The 21,706-nt window shown below is 46.7% G+C and overlaps 1 protein-coding gene across 2 annotated transcripts in view; it reads left to right on the top strand.

Annotated features, from left to right (window-relative positions):
• Window positions 1–16,055, top strand: part of disp1 (dispatched homolog 1 (Drosophila)) — a 122,985-nt gene extending 106,930 nt beyond the window's left edge. For both annotated transcript variants that reach the window (XM_069887864.1, XM_069887863.1), the window contains exons 5-8: window positions 2,100–2,227; window positions 3,386–3,483; window positions 8,932–9,029; window positions 10,469–16,055. In XM_069887864.1, coding sequence (XP_069743965.1) covers window positions 2,100–2,227; window positions 3,386–3,483; window positions 8,932–9,029; window positions 10,469–13,240 — 3,096 coding nt within the window. In that variant the 3' untranslated portion in view covers window positions 13,241–16,055. The remainder of the gene's footprint in view (window positions 1–2,099; window positions 2,228–3,385; window positions 3,484–8,931; window positions 9,030–10,468) is intronic.
• The last annotated feature ends 5,651 nt before the right edge of the window (window positions 16,056–21,706 follow it).

Here is a 21,706-nt window from a genome sequence, read left to right as displayed (position 1 = left end):
TTAAAGTTAAAGAAAAAATATTTAAAAAAGCTTATCCATCCCATTCACATTTAAATTTCAAATATTCCTTATCTACTGAATAAACTTTACAAAAAAAACCACATCAATTTTTAGTTTTTTAAACAATCAAATACTTTCTTATGCTTTTTTTATATTTAAACAAAAGAAACCCCTTCACTCTTTAATCTAATAATACAAAAAAAAGGAAAAAAAAACGGGTAGGAGGTTAAAAATACCCCCTCCCGTCTAAACCGGAATGCGGTAACTCCCAAAAACAAATGGGTGTGAGATAACTCACACGTAGCAGATGACTTTCAGGAAATAGTGCCTATCCAGTTCTCTCCCCCAACTCTCACTTCATCTTAAACTAACATCATCATTATTTAATATCCCTTTTTTTAAAAACACATTAGAAAAAAAAAGGACAACTTTTCTTTTAATCAGCTCCAACTGCCGAGTCACCATTACAACCATTCCTTCTTGGAGCACGGCTCTTTTCTTCCATCTCTTGTCTCCTTAGAGATCGCGGCGGACTATGTCTCTGTTGAAACTGTTGGAGAATCAAAGAACTTTGGTTGGCAACCATCTTGAAAAACCTTCAAAACAGCTGGATATCTAAAGGTTGCCTTGTAACCTTTCTTCCACAACAACTCTTTAGCAGGATCGAATTCCCGTCGTTGGAACATAACTTCTTGACTCAAATCCGCATAGAAGAAAACCCGATTATTTTGAATCATCAAGGGTGATTTTATCTGTTGTGCATTTCTAATAGCCACTCGTAAAATTATTTCTCTGTCGTAATAATTCAAGCAACGAACCAAAACAGGTCTTGGACTTTGACCTGAAATAGGTCTTCTACCAGTTCTTACACAAATATTGTTCAGCAATAAAACCTTTTCCATTATTCAAGTACTACAGTGATCTTTCCCCTTTTACAAACATATATAGTGCCCCTGCTCTGACAGTGAACAAAAAATCCCAGAAGCCCGTGAAGGAAGTCTGCGGAATCTTCCAAGAAAGATGAACCCCTCCCTTTAGTGACATCTTGTTTTGGCCCTTTCATTGCATTAAATCCTCAATTGCCTCTGTAAATTCAGTCATCTTTTCTAACATATCTCTCACTGAGGTTTTAACAACCATGAAACAATTGCATAAAGTCTCCACGTTATCCAGGATTATATTCAGGTCTTGCGCTGACCCCCCCCCCAGCACTGCAGGGCTCAGCCAGCCTCAAGACCGCTCTTGTGCCACTCCCTTTTGGGCTTTCACCCAACGTCCCTGACTGAGTCGGTGTCTCATCCAATTTTGTGTTTTCCTGTCTTGGCTTCTTAGTGATAATTTTGTTCATCGACAGTGAAAAAATTCTTAATTTTAAACTTTTAAACCATCTTTTTAAAGCTCTTCATGGAGAGCTCATCCAAGGCAATTCTGTCCTGATCTTTTGCATGACCACGTCCCCACAATCAATTCCTTTGTGTTACTGACGTTGAGCGCAAGGTTGTTGTCATGACACCATTCAATTCGCTGATCTATCTCCCTGCTGTATGCTTCCTCATTGTCATCTGTGATACTGCCGACAACCGTGATATCATCGGCAAACTTATAGATTGTACTTGAACTGTTTTGAATTGTGCCTGGCCACACAGTCATCGCTATATGAAAAACTCACACAAATGCTGGAGAAACTCAGCAGGTCAAACAGTGCCTTTATGTACCAAAGATAAAGCCCTTAATGAAACATTGGGGATGTATCTTTACCTTTGCCAAAAAAAGGCACTATTTGACCTGCTGAGTTTCTCCAGCATTTGTGTGTTTCTTCACTTAACCACAGTGTCAACAGAATCCTGTATTTTACCAGTCATAGGTGTATGTGAGTAGAATAGTGGGAGGAGGGAAAGTTGGCAAAAAAGCAAGAGAGTCCTCCATCTTCTGTTTTTTGATGTTCTCTCGGTCATCACTGCTTTCTCTACACCCTCTCTCTTCGCCTTCTCAGGCCAGTGTGTGATGGTGGTACATGCATTCTGAGGACACGAGGGTGTTGGGTGGGGGGAGAACCTTTCCTCTCAATACATTGACGTTTTGCTGTGAACTTTTTCCAGGGGTTTGAACCCAGAGGAACAGCAATTGGCCAGAGGCTGGTGACCTGGAATAATATGGTGAAAAACACAGGGTATCAAGCAACACTTGCAAACTATCCCTTCAAATATGCAGAGGAGCAAGCCAAGAGGTGAGTTGCTTAACTCCGTTAGTACTGGGCGTAAAGGCATGTGAATTTGGATCAGAGTTCTTTTATGCCATTAACCAATCAACCGTTTCATCCAGAACCTAGGCTGCAAAGCAGCTGATTCTCCCCAGATGCGTTTCTGGTGCCTTGTTGATTATTTCTACAACACTAGGAGCTTCTTACCAACTATTCCCATTTACCCACCGTAGCTCCATGTCCTTCCACACCTCATCTGTTCAAGTGCCGTCTAAATGACTGTATCTGACTCCACCACCTCCTCTGGCTGAGTTCCAGGTATCAACCACTCTCTGCTTGGGGGGGAGGGGAAACTCTCCCCTCAGATCCCCTTTAAAGTTCTTGTTTTGAATACCCCTACCACAGGAAAAAGAATCAATCTCACCCATTATGCCACCTAATTTTATGCACCTCCAATGGGACATCCTTCAGCATCTGTTGCTCCAGGGGAAACAAATCCAATCTCTCCCCACACTGAACCCATCCGACCAGGCAACATTTTGGAGAATCTCCTCTGTGCTCTCTCCAATGCAACCATATCCTACAGTGTGGTCCAACCTGTGTTCTGCAAAGAAATGTAACATAATCACCTTAACCCTTTCTACATGCACTGATCCTTTCAGGAAAGCATGGATTTGAAGCCCCCTCTGCTCATCAACATTCCTTGGTTTCCCACCATTTAATGTACAAATCCAATCCCCAGGAGTCATCAGGACCAACCTGCCAACACCCCCACAGCCTTGGAGGGGGTGAGGGGTGAGCATTTTCTCAGGTCAGCAAAGCTGAATTTTGGAGGAAGAACCTGACTGTGTTTGCAAATAGATTGTGTGACCCTGAACCTCTGTTCTTTTGCAGTAGAATAATCACCCTCATCTATGTTATTTAATATGTGCTTAACTAGAGATGACATTAATAAACTTCCCTTAGAGTTACCTATCCAAGCCATGGGCAGAAGATATTATATTGTTTGTCCAGTTGGATTTCTAGCTTATGTTCTTATTAAATCTAGAGCAAACCAGTTTGTGTTGAGTGACCAGCTTTGACAGATTTGTGCACTCGTCTTTGGTTTTGTAGTGAGAAGTGTGTCAGCCTCTTGTTCACCTGTAATGCTGCTGCCTTACCTCTGTTTTCTGCTTCCTTTGCAAGTCACCGCGAAGACAGATGGTCAGATGACCCCTATGAGAGAGACAAGCGACAGGCAGAGTGGGACTTCCACAAGGACAGCTTCTTCTGCGACGTTCCAAGTAGGTGACACTTTCACAGTCACACATCTTTGGCTTGGCTTCGCGGACGAAGATTTATGGAGGGGGTAAAAAGTCCACGTCAGCTGCAGGCTCGTTTGTGGCTGACAAGTCCGATGCGGGACAGGCAGACACGATTGCAGCGGTTGCAAGGGAAAATTGGTTGGTTGGGGTTGGGTGTTGGGTTTTTCCTCCTTTGCCTTTTGTCAGTGAGGTGGGCTCTGCGGTCTTCTTCAAAGGAGGTTGCTGCCCGCCAAACTGTGAGGCGCCAAGATGCACGGTTTGAGGCGTTATCAGCCCACTGGCGGTGGTCAATGTGGCAGGCACCAAGAGATTTCTTTAGGCAGTCCTTGTACCTTTTCTTTGGTGCACCTCTGTCACGGTGGCCAGTGGAGAGCTCGCCATATAACACAATCTTGGGAAGGCGATGGTCCTCCATTCTGGAGACGTGACCCACCCAGCGCAGCTGGATCTTCAGCAGCGTGGACTCGATGCTGTCGACCTCTGCCATCTCGAGTACTTCGACGTTAGGGATGAAAGCGCTCCAATGGATGTTGAGGATGGAGCAGAGACAACGCTGGTGGAAGCGTTCTAGGAGCCGTAGGTGGTGCCGGTAGAGGACCCATGATTCGGAGCCGAACAGGAGTGTGGGTATGACAACGGCTCTGTATACGCTTATCTTTGTGAGGTTTTTCAGTTGGTTGTTTTTCCAGACTCTTTTGTGTAGTCTTCCAAATGCGCTATTTGCCTTGGCGAGTCTGTTGTCTATCTCATTGTCGATCCTTGCATCTGATGAAATGGTGCAGCCGAGATAGGTAAACTGGTTGACCGTTTTGAGTTTTGTGTGCCCGATGGAGATGTGGGGGGGCTGGTAGTCATGGTGGGGAGCTGGCTGATGGAGGACCTCAGTTTTCTTCAGGCTGACTTCCAGGCCAAACATTTTGGCAGTTTCCGCAAAGCAGGACATCAAGCGCACTAACAGTGGGCCTGTGTTAGTGAACAGCTGCGTTGGTGCCTGTGTTTATCGCGACCGCTTCCCTTTCAGACTAAAGTCAGAGGCAGGCCAAGTATTGCAGAGGTTTCCGCGTGCTATGTGCTTGGACACCGTCCTGTCAGACTAGCCTCTCAACATTAGAAAGGCCACAGGGGACAGAGAAGTGCAAATGTGAGCAGGAGAGATGAAGGGTGGGATGTATGTACAGCGTGTATGCGCGCGAATGTGGAGCACGTGTGTGCACACGCAGCATGTGTTCATGCATGTGTGTGTGGAGTATGTGTGTGTTGTTACGGAATATGTTAGAATAGTTATGGATAAAATATGTCTTTAAAAGAGATAGATTGTGGGGGTTTAGTTTAGGTTACACTTCACAGAGTAACACCACAAAAGACATCTCATTTAAAATGCAAGAGCTTTGCTGAAGTGAGACATTGTGTCACCAGTGACTTTTCACACAATAGAACTGCTTTGGAAAGGACTTCACAAGGAGGTGCAAATGGAACAAAGGCCAGGCTCAAGATACTGATAAGATCTTTCAAAGATTGGGTTTGGAGTCTTGGGAGAGGTTTTTGGTTTTTACAAGCAGAGAGAGGAAAAAAACAAACAAGATTCTTCTCTCAGAGAGAGAGTCAGTTCTACAGTAGCTTTTGAGGCTGCAAAATGGCAAGCTGGCAGGCTTGTTGAAAGACCCCATTTTGAAGACGTGTTGTGAATTATAACCATATAACAGTTTACAGCACAGAAACAGGCCATATAGGCCCTACGAGTCCATGCTGGTTCACTTGAACAACATATAACAGTTTACAGCGTGGAAACAGGCATTAGTTGTGTCTCTTCATGTTTTGCACTGAGGCAAGAGTATTTCTTCTGAAATAAGGGAAACAAGAGGAACTCTGTGGTGACCTGGAAGAAGAGGTTATCATTTGCAAAACCCATGATGGGGCAGGTTTCTTCAGCAAGACACTGAAGTGACTGATTGGAGGAAATCAGTTTGAGCAATAAATTTCTCTCTGAAACCAACAAGAACCTTCCTGAGCGGTAACCATTTTACTTTAAGCACCAGAGCCTGGTGGAAATTATAAATGTCAAATACTGTACACGGTATGAGAATTGACTGATACCGGTGAACTTGGAGAAGTGAAAAGTGAATGATTGGACAGTGAAACAGAGAACTTTCCTAAACATATACACATTACATACCCTTGCGCTTAGAGCTAGAAGGGGGTTGTTAAGTTAAGAATAATAAGTTAAAGTTTGATCCTGTTATTATGTTTAAAGAAAAACAAAAGCAACTTTTTTTAAATAACCATTGTCTTAGTGAATTTCTATTGCTGCTGGGTTTTGGAGTCCTCTGGGACCGTAACAGTGTACACATCCTTCTGTGTGGAGGATTTGTGTGTCCATATGAAAGGAAATGTTACAACATGAAAATATTTCTCAATCCTTCCAGTTTTATTCCCTTTGACCAGTCACATATAAAGGCTAAACAGGATTGATGTGCATTCATAAACTCCCTTCCATCAAATAGCTTTATAGCTGAAGTGCTTTTGAAGTAGTCAGGATAAATTTGGAGCAGCTTGTGGATGTGGGAGTTCCAGAGCGTGAAAGCTTTAACTATCAGAGGCTATGGTCTTGTTCAGTCACTAAACATTGGGGGTTTCGCACTGACCTCACAGGGTATCAAAACACATGGGCTTTTCACCAGGAACTGGGTCATCTCCAGTGACCCTGGCTGTAGACCATCCTAATTATGTTTGATAATGCCCTTCCTGCAAAGAGAGTTGGCCGGGCTGTGTGACCCACCATATCTGTGCCAACTAGTGGGCCCCCCATCCCTAATGATCTTGAGCCATTGCCTTCAAGTGCTGGTCTAGACACTGCTAGTGACCACTTCCAACCCCCTCTCCAGCAGTGTTTTTCAAGTACTCATAGAATATTACAGCACGTTGCAGGCCCTTCAGCCCACAATGTGGTGCCTACTCTACAAGAATCTAATCCCTCCCAACCTCACACTCATAATCCTTTATTTTCCTTACATCCATATGCCTGTCTAAGTGTCTTTTGAGTGTCCCTATTGCACCAGCCTCCACCACCCATCCCCAGCAAGGCATTCCAGACACCTACTACTCCATGTGTAAAAAAAACCTACCCCTGACGTCTCCCTACACTTTCCTCCCCTCACCTTAAACAGGTGGTGTTTGTTCACCTCACCCCAGGAAACAGGTGCTGGCTGTCCACCTTTTCTTCGCCCTTCATATTCTTGTAGACCTCTATTGAGCCACCTCTCATCCTTCTTTGATCCAAGGAGAAAAGGCCTAGCTCTGTTATCATTGCCTCGTAAGACACGTTCTCCAATCCAGGCCACATCCTGGTAAATCTCCTCTGCCCCCTCTCCATAGCTTCCACATCCTTCCTGTAATGAGGTGACCAAAACTGGAAACAATATTCCAATACTCACCACACTCTAGGTGAGACTATCCTTTCTTTCCTACTACTCCAGGCATGTCTGACTGGACACTCAATGTAATCATCTCTAAAGCAACCAGAGGACCGTTAAGCATAACCAAGCCTTCTTGGGATTTTATATTTATGGTTTCCTGGGGAGTGAATCTCCAACTGCCCACAGGCAGTTGGGAGAGAGAACTCCCCCACTTTTCACACCCTGAATGGCAGCCGTCTTGTAGAATTATAACATTTGTTTTGGGATTTAATTTTTTTTTTAATTTAGTCATACATCACGGTAACAGGCCCACAATCTTGTGCTGCCAAAATACCCCAATGAACCTACAACCCCCAAACATTTTGAAAGGTGGAAGGAAACCCATGCAGACAGGGGAGAATGTACAAACTCCTTAAAGTCAGCGCGGGATTCAAACCCGGGTCGCTGGTGCTGTAATAGTGTCCCACCAACTGCTGTGCTAACCATGCCACCCAAACCCAGTGATGATATACACCCAAGGCCCCAAGGCAGGGTGGCCTGGGATGAGCTCTGAGCTGACTGCCTTCTACATGGTGGGTGGCGCAGGTCGGGAGCCTCTGTTGGAAGAGCCCGACCAGGCACGTCTGTCAGAGTTACACTCGTGAAAGCAAAGGGAAGAACATTTCTTCAGGCATTTGATTTGCAAATAAAAAGCCTCGATGTCAGTGGTTAAGGTATTTGCCCAAGAGTACCCAGCCTCTAATCTGCTCTTGTAGAGACGACAAGTTGTTAAACGATGGTTTTAACATGCTAAAACCTCCCAGGGAATTACAAAACAAAATTATACTTGAAGGCTGTTGACGAAATGAACTGATTGGAGAGCTTGAGTATTGTTTATTTCACATGATATAGCATGGAGAGTAGGGCAACAGTCTCCACTCCAATGCCACCCTGAAATCTACTTCTACAAGTAGGTATGTTTACACAGAGGGACAAACAAGCTGTTACAGAAATTCGGATGACATCATGGAAACTACATCAAGACCCTTATTACGATTTTTGTCTTTTAAAACCGGTTTGAAGAAGAATTCATCAATAACCTGTGATAGCATCTTTGACTAGAGTTAAGGCTACAACTTAGCTTCTAAATAATATCTTGCTGGACAGACGCTGCATTTAAACAGGCTGTCTGCCAATTATGTTAGTAACAGTATCAATCCTTTCTTCATCACATTTCTTCCACAAAGGAACACAAGAAAATAACTGAGGCAGGTACAAAACTAAACAGGCCAGGTGATCTAGAAGGAACTTGGTTAGATGGCTGGGACAGGTGATCAACTCAAGATGATAAGTAAATCCTGGTCGGTGGAAAGAAGGGTGCAGCCAAAGAGGTTCATGGAGGGAATTTTGTAGCTCCAGGGAAGTTTAAAGGGCCAGGCCTGCAAATGTCGGGAGAGGGTTATGGGGCAGAAGAAGGTTAGCCAGGGCATCAAAGGTTATGTGGAGGAGGCTGGACCGTGGGGCTGAGTAGGATCAGCTCATGATTGAATGGTGGGGCAGACTCGATGGGCTGAATGGCCTATTTCTACCCCTATGTCTTATTATTGTGAGGAAGGGGGTGGGTCAAAACCACGCAGTGACTTTGAAACAAGGGTGTGAATTATTACGAAGAATGGGAAGCGTCGAGCAGAGTGTGATAGGTGAGCAGACATGGAGACTGAGTCCCATCTGGGATTTGTGGTCATTAGTCCAAGCCCTTCAGCTACCAGGCCAACAACATGATAACAGTTTTGCTATTGCCAGTATGGAGTTAGTTGACAGATTTTCTTTCCAGAAGTGTTCCTGAACATTTTACGTGAATGTCGCAACTCCCTGGACACTGAAAGAAACCAGAGAATGACAACTGCCCCATCCTGGTGTGAAATTGGGATCTGGTTGTCAGTCAAGAGCTCTGGATTCTGGATCTGCATCCACCCAGGGCATGCCTCCTCTTGGCAGCCAGCCACTAACCCTCTCCTATCTCTCTATCCTGAAGGTGACCGGTATTCTCGGGTGGTGTTTGCCTCAGCGAATGGGGAGAACATGTGGCGAATGCAGTCCATCAAATCCATGTGCCATCTCGACAACACCAGGGTAAGGGCCCCAGCCACCTCCATAAACCACGTGCATCGACTTTCCTCCTCCCCTTGAACTCCACCTCTCACCTGGCATTGAAAGCCCCAAAGGTTGACATGGACAACGGGCATCTGGCCTGTCGAGCCTGCTCCACCATTCAACAGGATCGCAGCTGATCTGGCCCATAAAACCCTCAAAGCTCGACCAATCGGCATCTGAAATACACTCAACGAGGCAGGGAATTCCACAGCTTCAGTGGCAGCACCACGCTGTTACAGCGCCAGTGACCAGACCAAATCCCAAGCTGTCTGTAAGGAGTTTGTATGTTCTCCCCATGTCTGTGTGGTTTTCCTCCAGCCTTTCAAAGCGTATCAGGGGTTGTAGGTCAATTGGGTGGCACGGACTCTTGGGCCAGAAGGGCCTGTTACCGTGTTGTTGGTCTAAATTTAAAAAGGTTTTAAAAATTAAAAATGAAGAGGCTGCAGGACCTCAGTGAAGGAGCAGGGGTCTGGGTTAGGCAGACCCAGTGGGCCGAATGGCTTCCTTCTGTGCAATAAAATGCCAGACTGTATTTTAGCTGTAGCTGGGAGAAGCCTTCTGTCTTTCCTACAGCAATGAGTCTGTTGCTCAGGCCCTGACTCATGCTGACATCTTGACTGCTTTAGGACCCAGCCCTCGGGATTTACAACACTTTGAGGTGCTGCATTTCCCAGCGAACCCAATCTCCTCATTTGTTCATGCCTTTTGACCCCAGAGGACCATTGATAGAAAATGGAATTGTAAGAACGCAGGCCTCAAACACCAATCGGCAGCTGCCACAAAGACAGAGATTTCAAATGGAGGAGTTGTATTTCTGGAGTGAAAGGGCAGCAGACAGTTAATCACAATCATCCAGGTGATGAGGTGGAGCCAAGTTCCACAACCAGGTCAGCATGATGTAACTGAATGGAAGAACAGGCTTGACAGGTCGGGTGGCCGATTGCCCCCCCCCCCCCCCTCCTTGTGGGCCTGCCTCCACCTCCTCAAGGAGGGTGTTGAAGATTATAACAACTCCCACTAATAAAAGAAACCCGCTTTCCCTTTCAGGGGTGAACTTCAGGATTGAAGGGTGCCCATTTAAAACAGAGATGGAAGGAATTTCTTTAGCCAAAGTGTGATGAATCCCTGGAATTTGTTACCTTAGGCAGCGAATGGAAGCCAGTTCGTTGGGCATACTTAAGGCAGAGATTGATAGGTATCAGAATAGTCAGGGTATCAAAGGTTATGGGGAGAAGGAAGGGGAGTGGGTTGAGTGGTAGATCAGCTCATGTTGTGATGGTGGGGCAGATGGCCTATTTCTGCTCCCATGTCTTCGGGATGAGCTGAGTTTTAGGGGGATTTATCGATTAACCAATGCGTTTGGTTAAACCTTGGCCTAAGTTTGAAACCAGCAATGTCTGCATTTTGTACCGATACAGATCCGGTCGCACTTCCAATTCGGGGACCTCTGTCAAAGAACCTCGGCCACCTCCTGCTGCCCCAGCTGGACCCTGGGCAACTATGTCGCCATCCTCAACAACCGCTCCTCGTGCCAGAAAATCACTGAGCGAGACGTGGCCCACACGCTGAAGCTCCTCCGCTCCTGCGTCAAGTACTATCACAATGGGACGCTGGGGCCCGACTGCTGGGACATTGCCACCCGCCGCAAGGACCAGCTCAAATGCACGTCCGTGCCTCGCAAGTGCACCAAGTACAATGCCGTCTACCAGATCCTCCACTACCTGGTGGACAAAGACTTCCTCAGCCCCCAGACTCTGGACTACGTGGTGCCGGCGTTGAAGTACAGCATGCTCTTTATCCCCACGGAGAAGGGGAAGAGCATGATGGACATCTACTTGGACAACTTTGAGAACTGGAACGGCTCAGACGGTATAACCACCATTGCAGGCATTGAGTTTGGGATCAAGCACAACCTGTTCCAGGACTACCTTCTGATGGATACCGCGTATCCCGCCATCGCCATTGCCATCGTTCTGCTGATCATGTGCGTCTATACCCGCTCCATGTTCATCACCCTGATGACCATGTTTGCCATCATCAGCTCCCTGATCGTCTCCTACTTTCTTTACCGGATAGTCTTCGGCTTCAAGTTCTTCCCCTTCATGAATCTTACCGCCCTCATCATCCTGGTGGGAATTGGGGCTGATGATGCCTTTGTGCTATGCGACGTCTGGAACCACACCAAGTTCGACAAACCCCAGGCCGAGCTGGTGGAGACGGTGAGTGTCACCCTGGGCCACGCTGCCCTCTCCATGTTTGTCACCAGCTTCACGACTGCTGCGGCCTTCTACGCTAACTACGTGAGCAACATCACCGCCATCCGGTGCTTCGGCGTCTACGCCGGCACTGCCATCCTGGTCAACTACGTGCTGATGGTGACCTGGCTGCCGGCAGTGGTGGTGCTGCATGAGCGCTACCTGCTGCACCTGTTCCGAAACACCGATGGGACAGGGCGGCACATCTACCGGCAAGGCTGGGTCGCCAGGATGGGGAGCCGGCTGCGCAGTTTCCTGCTGGCCGCCTCCGAGACCTCGCGCGTCTTTTTCGAGAAGGTGCTGCCCTGCATCGTCATCAAGTTCCGCTACATCTGGCTGTGCTGGTTCCTGGCGCTGACTGTGGGTGGGGCGTACATTGTCTGCGTCGACCCCAAAATGAAACTGCCCTCCCTAGAGCTCTCCGAATTCCAGGTCTTCCGCGCGTCGCACCCCTTCGAGCGCTACGACGCCGAGTTCCGCCGCCTCTTCGTCTTCGAGCGGGTGCACCATGGTGAGGAGCTCCACATGCCCATCACCTTGGTGTGGGGGGTGTCCCCAGTGGACGGCGGCGACCCGCTGAACCCCCACAACAAGGGCCGGCTGCGGTTGGACCCCACCTTCGATGTGGCCAGCCCCGACTCCCAGCTGTGGCTCCTGAGTTTCTGCCGCCGACTGAGGAACCAGACCTTCTTCCACCACACCGAGGAGCAGGACTTCACCAGCTGCTTCATCGAGACCTTCCGCCAGTGGATGGAGAACCAGGACTGCGAGGAGCCCAGCCTCTACCCCTGCTGCAGCCAGTCCACTTTCCCTTACAAGCAGGAGGTTTTCGAGCTGTGCATCAAAAGGGCTATCATGGAACTGGAGCGCAGCACCGGCTACCACCTGGACAGCAAGACGCCAGGGCCTCGCTTTGACCTCAACGACACCATCCGGGCTGTGGTGCTGGAGTTCCAGAGCACCTACCTCTTCACCCTGGCCTATGAGAAGATGAGCCGCTTCTACACTGAGGTGGATGCCTGGGTGTTCGAGGAGCTGAAGACCGCCCCAGCTGGCCTCAGCCACGGTTGGTTCGTCAGCGGCCTGGAGTTCTTCGACCTGCAGGACAGCCTGTCGGGCGGCACACTGGTGGCCATGGGCCTGTCGGTGGCCGTGGCCTTCAGCGTCATGCTGCTCACCACTCGCAACCTGGTCATCAGTCTCTATGCCATCGTCTCCATTGCCGGCACCATCTTCGTCACCGTTGGCTCGCTGGTGCTGCTGGGCTGGGAGCTCAACGTGCTGGAGTCCGTCACCATCTCGGTGGCGGTGGGGCTGGCCGTCGACTTTGCTGTGCACTATGGCGTGGCCTACCGCCTGGCACCGGAGACTGACCGCGAGGGCAAGGTGGTCTTTTCGCTGAGCCGCATGGGCTCAGCTATTGCCATGGCAGCGCTGACCAGCTTCGTGGCTGGCGCCATGATGATGCCCTCCACCGTGTTGGCCTACACCCAGCTCGGCACCTTCATGATGCTCATCATGTGTATCAGCTGGGGCTTCGCCACCTTCTTCTTCCAGTGCATGTGCCGCTGCCTGGGCCCTCAGGGCTCCTGTGGCCAGATCCCGTTGCCACGGCGGCGGCTGCACCGCCACCCTCCTGCCGCCATGGGGCGCGCTGATTGGGAGGCCAAGCGAGGGGGCCAGACCTCCCAGCCACAGGGGGTGCCCGAGGCGACACGGACGGACGTGGGTTGTGAGGACTACGAGCTGGAGCCGCTGGCCACCGGCGAACGGGGCAAGAGGCCGGAGGAGGGCAACGCCGACCCCCGGATGTACAACGGGACGCGGGCGCCAGCCTACCAGCCCGCCAGGCCACCGCACGTCTGCCTGGCGCAGGCCGGTGGTCCTCGGCCGCCTGAGAAGGCATCGGCTCGGATTCACGCCAACCCCCGTTAACGTCCCGCAAGTTCCCCCCTCCCCGAAGTGGGGGTGGGGGGGGGGGCGGTGGCTCCGTCCCGGCCGGGGATTGGCCGGATAACAACCCCGTCCCGGGGCAGCGAGGAGCAGGGGTGCCCTGAGTCCCATCCAGCCACTTCCCACAGCCCTGGGGTCCCCATCAGGTCTTTCATCCGCTCCCCCAGACCCACACATCAAATATTCCTCCCAGATGAGCGAGTGAAAACTATGCAGTAGTTCTCTCCTCCCAGGACCCCGGCTCAGACCCTCATCCCCGGGACCCCGGCTCAGACCCTCATCCCCGGGACCCCGGCTCAGTCCCCGGGACCCCGGCTAACCCCAGGACCCCAGCTCAGTGCCCTTATCTCCGGCTCAGTCTCCCCGGGACCCTGGCTTACTCCCCTTATCCCCGGCTCAGTCCCCGGGTTCCTGGCACATTCCGTCCCCGTCCCCCATCCCTGGGACCCCGGCTCAGACTCCTGATCCCGGTTCGAACTCCCCCTGCTCAGTCGTCGTTCCCCCCTCCCCCTCTATCCAGGGACCCCGGCTCAGTCCCCCCCCCCCCTCCCTTATTCCCCGGACCCCGATTCAGCCTCCCCCTGTCCCCGGCTCCGGCTCCGGCTCCGACTCCTCCTCAGGACAGCGCCGAACCAAAACAAACGGGTCTCCTTGCAGCGGCCGTGGGGGAGTTCGGGGCCGGGACAGACTGTGGGCCGGAGACGGTCAGGAGGCCCGATGACCGGATTACTCCCCCACCCCGCCCGCCGCTCAATCAAAGTGCACTTGTGTTGACGCCGTTCTTCCAGAGGCCGATGGAAACGCTGGCTGGCTGAGGCGTCCGTAATTGCCCAGTGCCTGGGAGACTGGATTTGGGCCGGTGTTACGGAGCCAGGGCAACAACGCCTGCACTGCAGGTTGTCACTACATAGCAGGTTCACGCCCTCCATCGAAGGCAAAGGTAGAGAACGATTCCAGTGTGAAACATCTCCCTGAGGAAGTCCTCTCTTCAAAGAATGAGGGTCTCCCACTGCTCCCCATCTGGCCTCACTCACACTGTACTCACCCAGTCAATTCAGTGTTGGAGCGGCTCAGCTGGTCAAACTAGGGCCATCCAAACCTTGATGAAGGGCTCAAGGCCGAAATGTTGGGATAGACGGCCCCTCTCTCCAACTGTGGGTATTCGCTGCCATCAGCGTCTGCAGGCTTGTTTCACAGCACCGAGGGCTCAGTGAAGGAAACGCGTTGGAGGTGGTGCGTCTCTCCCACCGTGACATTCCCCCACGCCCCCTCCAGTTCCCCACACCGGCCCATTCTTGTCCTGCCCGCGCTGGCGTGGCACTGGGACCGAGCACCATTCCCCTCGGGACATGGGGAGATACAGGGAGAAGGGGATCTCCATGCTGTTGTTCCAATCACCATGGCTGACTCCTGACCTCAATTCCGGGCTCTCGCTGCCCTGAAAAACAAGGGCAGCACCAGTTTAGTCTCAGCGAGCCCATCTTTCTCCCCACATGTCTGAGGCCGGGATTGGGAGATGGAACTCATCCCCCAGCCTTCTCTCCGCAACCACATTGTGGAGTGGATGTAGGTTACCCGGGAGGAGAATCGCCCTTCTTACTGCGCTCCCGGGCCACTGGTCCGGGCGTAATCTGGGACACGGGTGTTGGGGTGGGGGGGGGGTGGTTGGGTTTGTTCTCTGTGGTGGCATCGCCTGACAATCTCATCTGCGCCCCGTCTTCATGCAGCGGCGATAACTCGGTCCGGTCAACTCCCGCCCCTCTCCCACCACCCACTGGTTCCCCATTTCCCACCCCCTCTCCTACCGCCCTCTGGCTCCCCTTCCCCATCTCCCGCCCCTTTCCCACTGCCCATTGGCTCCCCATCACCATCTCCCGCCCACTGGGTCCCCTTCCCCATCACCCGCCCCCTCTCCCACCGCCCTCTGGCTCCCCTTCCCCATCTCCCGCCCCTTTCCCACAGCCCAATGGCTCCCCATCACCCTCTCCCACCGCCCACTGGCTCCCCTACCCCATCACCATCTTCTGTCCCCTCCTGCCCGCAGTCTCACCCCTCCTTGCCTTCCCTCCCCACCTCCTGTCCCCTCTTCTCACCCTGTCTCCTGCCCATTTCCGCTCTCCTCTCCCTTCCCCACTCTACCATTTCCTCGCCGCTCTCTACATTCTCTCCCCCTGTCATCTAGGCTCCTTGCACTTCTCCCTCACTCGCTGACCTTTTTTCCTGCCCCCACCATCACCGCGACCCCTGCGCCGTGATGCCCCGTGTTTGGGAGGTTCAGCTGGTCCTGAATGTGTGCTCTTGGCGAGGTTGGAGGCCGAGCAATGCCCGTCATCCCTGTTGGCAGGCAGAACGCAGCCACCAGAGCCGGTCGGCCCTGCAGCACCTGCTCTGTGTTGCTCCCCGACCAACAAGTACCATTGTGCTTCTGGACGGTTACCGATGCTCGTTCCTGCTCATTGATTTGACCAGTGATTATTACCAACAACTTCTCTGATCATATCATCAATCTCAATCCTCATCCACAAAATAGATAGTCTTCCTCCCCCTCGACCGGAATCTGTCACTTGCACCAGGTCACATTTTTACACGCAGGTTTTTATACACATTTCGGGATCGACTACTGATGATCAGACCCTTGAACAGTGAGCCCACCCCTTTTCTTTTTGGTCTTTTTTTTTACTCGAGTTGAGTATTGGGAGAATAATTTAATACTTGCATTCTTAATGTATGCTTTATGCTATTTAAAAAAAAGTTATGACAGCTATTAAACAGAATATTCCTATTTGACAATTCTAAATGGCTTGGAGAGCGATGAATTTACTCGAACATATTCTGAAACTTCATGCCGTTTGCAAAGAAGATGCAGATCACTGTAACGGGGAATTGTGTCTGGGCCAATGAATGTTCTTGTGTCTCTCCCATTTTTAAACAATGCACAGGGAAATCCATAAATCCCTCAGGATTGAAGGCGTGGTCCAAAATTAAATTTTTCTAAAACCTTAAACAAAAAGTTCCATTCGACCTTATCAAAAGCTTTTTCTGCATCTAATGCTACCATCATTGGTTGATTAACTTGCTGTCTCGCAACATCAATTATTGAAATTAATTTAGTGATGTTATATGCAGAATCTCTACCTTTTATAAAACCTGCTTGATCAATATGTACTCATTTTAGCAAATAACTAATCTATTGACCAGTACTTTCGCCACAATCTTATAGTCCACATTCAATAGCGATATTGGTCGATAAAAAGACACTTTTAAAGGATCCCTATCCTTCTTTGGAATAACAGTAATTAATGCCCTTGAAAAAGATTCTGGAAATAAACCAGTTTCAGTTGCCTGTTTCAAAACTGCTATGGAACCAGAAACAACAAATCATTAAATTCTTTGTAAAATTCCATTGTAAACCCATCTTCAGGAGACTTTCCTCCCGGCCTCGATTGTAACGCTTCCTTAAGTTCTAATTCCGTAAAAGAACTATCTAAATCCTTAACATCCTTCACACTCAATGATGGTAAATCTAAATTTGCCAAAAACGAATCAATTTGCTCAATATTTTGCCTATAAAAATTTTTAATTCCTCATTAATTTCCTGTGGTTTATAAGTAATCTCTGAATCTTTCCTAATTTCATTCATCATTCTTGATGCTTGTTCAGTTTTCAATTGCCAAGCCAAAACTTTGTGCTCTTTCACCAAACTCATAATAACATTGCTTCAATCTTTGAATCATTTTTTCATACTTATAAGATTGCAAAGTATTATAACAAAGCTTTATATTAGACAATTGTATCTTATTATCTTCAGTAGAATTCTTCTGAAATTCTTTCTCTAACATTTCAATTTCTTTTTCCAAATTTTGACTCAACCAAATATTGTTTTTTAACTTTTGTTGTATAACTAATAATCTGACCTCTCAAATATGCTTTTAAAGCAATCCATAAAACAAATTTACTCTTCACTGAATCTTCATTCATTTCCAAATAAAAAAAACAATTTGATCTCATATACTTAACAAATTCAGGCTTTTTAAATAATTCATTAAATCTCCAACAATAAACATTCTCTACCATCTCGGTGCCCAAACAAGAAACCAACAACAACGAGTGATCATACAATGTTCTACTCTTGTACTCAGCATGTGTAAATCTACCCTGTAACTGCTGAAACTAAAAATAAATCAATTCTAGAAAACTAATTATGTCACGGAGAATAGAAAAAATCTTTTTCAGTAGGATTCAATTTCCTCCATATTTCCACCAAATTTAAATCTTTCATCACCTCAATTATTCTCTTTGCCATTTTGGTTCTCTTCACAATTTTTGGAGATTTATCCAGCAATGGATCCAAACAACAATTAAAATCCCCACCTACCAGAATATTTCCATTTGAATGGTTCATATTTAAAAAGGTGTCTGTAGTAAATGCTTCATCATCCTTATTCGGTGCATAAACATTCATCAAAGTCCAAGTTTCCAAGAATATTTTACAATTCACCATAAAGACTACCAGCATTAGCAAAAAAAATCCAAAATAAATGGTACTTTTTTATTTATCAAAATAGCTACTCCTCTGGCTTGAGAATTAAAAGATGGAAGCAATCACATGTCCAACCCAATCCCTTTTCAATTTCAAATGTTCCTTCTCTGTCAAATGAATTTCTTGCAAAAATGCAATATCCAAATATCCCCATTCAGCTGCCATCAGCAATAATTCCTGGTCCTCTTCATCCTCTGGTATTAACATTTCCTTTCTGGCCACCCTGTTGCAGGTCTGGACCCCAGTCCTCGTCGCGCTGACCTCTTCAGCCCAATGTGGAGCAGGTCCCCCTGCAGCATGGAACCGGTCCAGTTCTTTGCGGAAACATGACATTGGGCACGTGCCCATAGGGCCTGCTACGTGATAGTGTGCACATGCTGGCATGTCGGCACGCATTGGGATGCTGCCAGCAGCGCTGTTCTGCCCATACCCCTGCACAGCCCCACTCAACTCACCACCCCTGGCCATGCTAAATGCATCCTGACCAAAGTCGGTGCCATCTTTCGTCGACTGGGTCCTCAGAGAAGTCGATCTTCCAGATTCCTCCGGAGATGATCTCTGGGGTTTCGGTTCCATACTTAATCGATCCTAGTGCTCCTTCTGTTCAGTAGGCCCAAATTTTTCACTTTTTCCTACATCTTTAATAACTAATTTCTTTTGCTTCTGACTTCTTCCTTTCTTCATTTCTTGCAACTCCAGCACTTAATACTTTGTCTGATAGAATTTTTAACTTTTAAACTGTCTTTACAATTCGGGCACTAATTAGTCCTGCCAGGGAGAAACAAATCCCACATCTTTGTTCTATGCCATCTTGCCACTCTTAACAATTTACCTTTCCACAAAAATAACCAAATGACTTTATTAATTTCCTTTAAAAATTATGGTATTGCATTTGGTATAGATTGAAAAAGATAGTGTATTTGGGGATAAATATTCATCTTAATACAAATCAATCTCCCAATTAAAGTCAATGGTAAATCTTTCCATCTACATAAATCAGCTTTAATCTTATTCAATAATGGTATATAATTTAAATTATATAAATCTTGATATTCTTTTTTCACAACTCCCAAGTATTTAATTTTACTAGACCATCTAAACATATAAATATTAGTCTATATGAAGCTACTTTTAAAGGATCTCTATCTTTCTTCAGTATAACAGTAATCAATGCCCTTGAAAAAGATTCTGGGAACAAACCAGTTTCAGTTGCTTGTTTCAATACTTCTATATATAATGGAAATAATAAATCATTAAATTCTTTATAAAACTCTGTTGTAAACCCATCCTCTCCTGGAGATTTCCCACCAGGCATTGACTGCAGTGCTATCTTTAACTCTAATTCAGTAAATGATCTGTCCAAATATTTAATATCCATCTCATTCAATAATGGAAAATTTAAATTAGATAGAAAGGAATCAATCTGTTCTGTTCCTTAATAATTTCCCCTCATTTATATGTAATCTCTTAATTTTTCCTGATTGCATTAATCGTTCATGATACTTGTTCAGTTTTCAATTGCCAGGCTAAAACTTTGTGCCTTTTCACCCAATTCATAATAATGTTGTTTGGATCACAAAATCATTTTTTCATATTTATAAGTTTCCAAGGTATAACGTAATTTTAATATAGATAATTGTATCTTATTATCTTCAGTATATTTCTTCTGAAATTTCTTCTCTAACCCTTCAATTTCTTTTTCCAAATTTTGATTGTCTAATAAATATTGCTTTTTAATCTTAGCAGTATAACTAATAATCTAATAATGCTTTCAAAGCATCCCATAAAACAAATTTAATCTATAATGAGCCTTCATTCATTTGCAAATATAAAACAATTTGATCTCTTATAAACTTAACACAATCGGGCCTTTTTAACAACATTTCATTAAATCTCCAAGTCTCAACCACCTCGGTACATAAACATATAGCTAATAATAAAGAATGATCAGACAATGTTCTACTTTGTAATTCAGCATGAACAAATCGACCTTGTAATTGCACTGAAACCAAAAATAAATCAGAGAAAGAATTATGACAAGCCAAATAAAAAGAAAAGTTTTTCAGTTGGATTCAATTTCCTCCATATCTCAACCATATTCAAATCTCTTATCATCTCTAGTATTCTTTTTGCCATTTTACTTCTTTTCACAGTTTTCGGAGATTTGTCCATCAATGGATCTAAACAGCAGTTAAAGTCTCCCTCAACCACAACATTTTCATTTGTTTGATTCAGATTTTAAAAAGCATCAGTAACAAATACTTCATCATCTTCATTTGGTGCATAAACATTCATTAAAGACCAAGTTTCAGAGAAAATTTTACAATTAACCATCAGCATTCTTCCCCCATTAGCAGAAAAAGAATCTAAAACAAGACACATTTTTATTTACCAAAATTGCAAGCCTAGAAAAAATAAAATAAAAACCCAAAAAACTGCAAAAGCAGTACCCCCCCCCCTCCCCTCTATTAACTGGGTGTGGTTAATAGCAACGGTGGCAGATGATTTCAGATTTAACTGGGTTGTCATCCTCTCCCCAACCAGATGACATAGCAAAAATGCATAGTCCAATCAAGATTCAGATGGGACTGAAGGTTCCACCTGCAATTCCACCAACGCTAACTAAGCAAAATGAAAGTATGACCTCCAGTTTTCAGAATGTTGATGAACAATTTGCTGATATTAGACTCAGAATAGCTGACATGTCTGGGGAAATTGCCTCAATTAAGTTGGATATTAACAAATGTTCGACAGCTGTTGATGTGGTTGAAGATAGAATGAAGAATGTTGACGATAGAGTTGAAGAAGCTATTACTGGATGGCAAATGGAGAAGAACATTTTTTTGCAGAAGATGGATTCACTTGAAAATCAAAGTCGTCGGAACAATATTAAAATAGTGGGGCTACCAGAGGATTTTGAGGGAGCAAATCCTACTAAATTTTTTAAAGATTGGATTGTTGAAGTTCTGGATCCAGAATATTTTCCTGAAGGTTTGGAAATGGATAGAGCTCATCGTGCATGAAGAAAAAAACCTTTACCTGGTCAACCGCTTCAGGCAGTTTTGGTTAGATGTCTTAGGTATCAGGAACGGGGAAATGATTTTATGTGCAGCAGTTTTGCGAGCTCGTATGAATCAAGGTCCGATGATGGTACAGAACAATAAGGTTGTTTTTTATACTGATTTGAGTCAGGAGGTTAGTTTGAGATGGAAGGAGTTTAATGCGGCTAAAGCGGTATTGTGAAAGAAGGGCTATAGATCTACCTTTCGGTATCCTGCAATTTTGAAGGTGTTTTATGGGCAATATCAGTCACAGTTTTTTGAAAGGCCACAAGATGCACTAATCTTTGCTAATACTTTACCAGATTCGAAGTTGACTCAAGATCTTTCTACTAGAGCCTTGAGGTAATGCTGCACATGAGTATTTGTTCAGTTCTGGTCACCTCGTTACAGGAAGGATGCAGAGGAGATTGGCCAGGATGTGGCCTGGATTGGAGAATGTGTCCTATGAGGCAAGGTTGACAGAGTGAGGGTTATTCTCTTTGTAGCAACAAAGTATGAGAGGTGACTTAATCGAGGTATAATGAGGGACTCAGATAGGGTGGACAGCCAGTTCCCTTTTCCTTGGACGGCAATAGCAAACACCAGAGGGAATCTGTTTAAGTTGAGTGGAGGAAAGTTTAGGGCAGATGTCAGAGGTTTTTTTTTTTTTTTTTTTACAGAGAGAGCGGTGGGTGCCTGGAATGCTGAAGGTTGTGGTGTTGAAGGCTGGTACAAGAGGGACATTCAAGAGACATAGATGGGTCCATGGATGTAAGAAAAATAGAAGTTATGGGTGTAGAGGGAGGGATTGTAGGTTTATATAGGTCAGCACAACAGTGTGGGCCAAAGGGCCTGTATTGTGCTGTA

This window comes from Narcine bancroftii, chromosome 6 (assembly GCF_036971445.1).
Source record: "Narcine bancroftii isolate sNarBan1 chromosome 6, sNarBan1.hap1, whole genome shotgun sequence".
NCBI classification, from domain to species: Eukaryota; Metazoa; Chordata; class Chondrichthyes; order Torpediniformes; family Narcinidae; genus Narcine; species Narcine bancroftii.
Note: the sequence above shows the minus strand (reverse complement) of the source record. Positions and strands in the feature narration are given on the sequence as shown.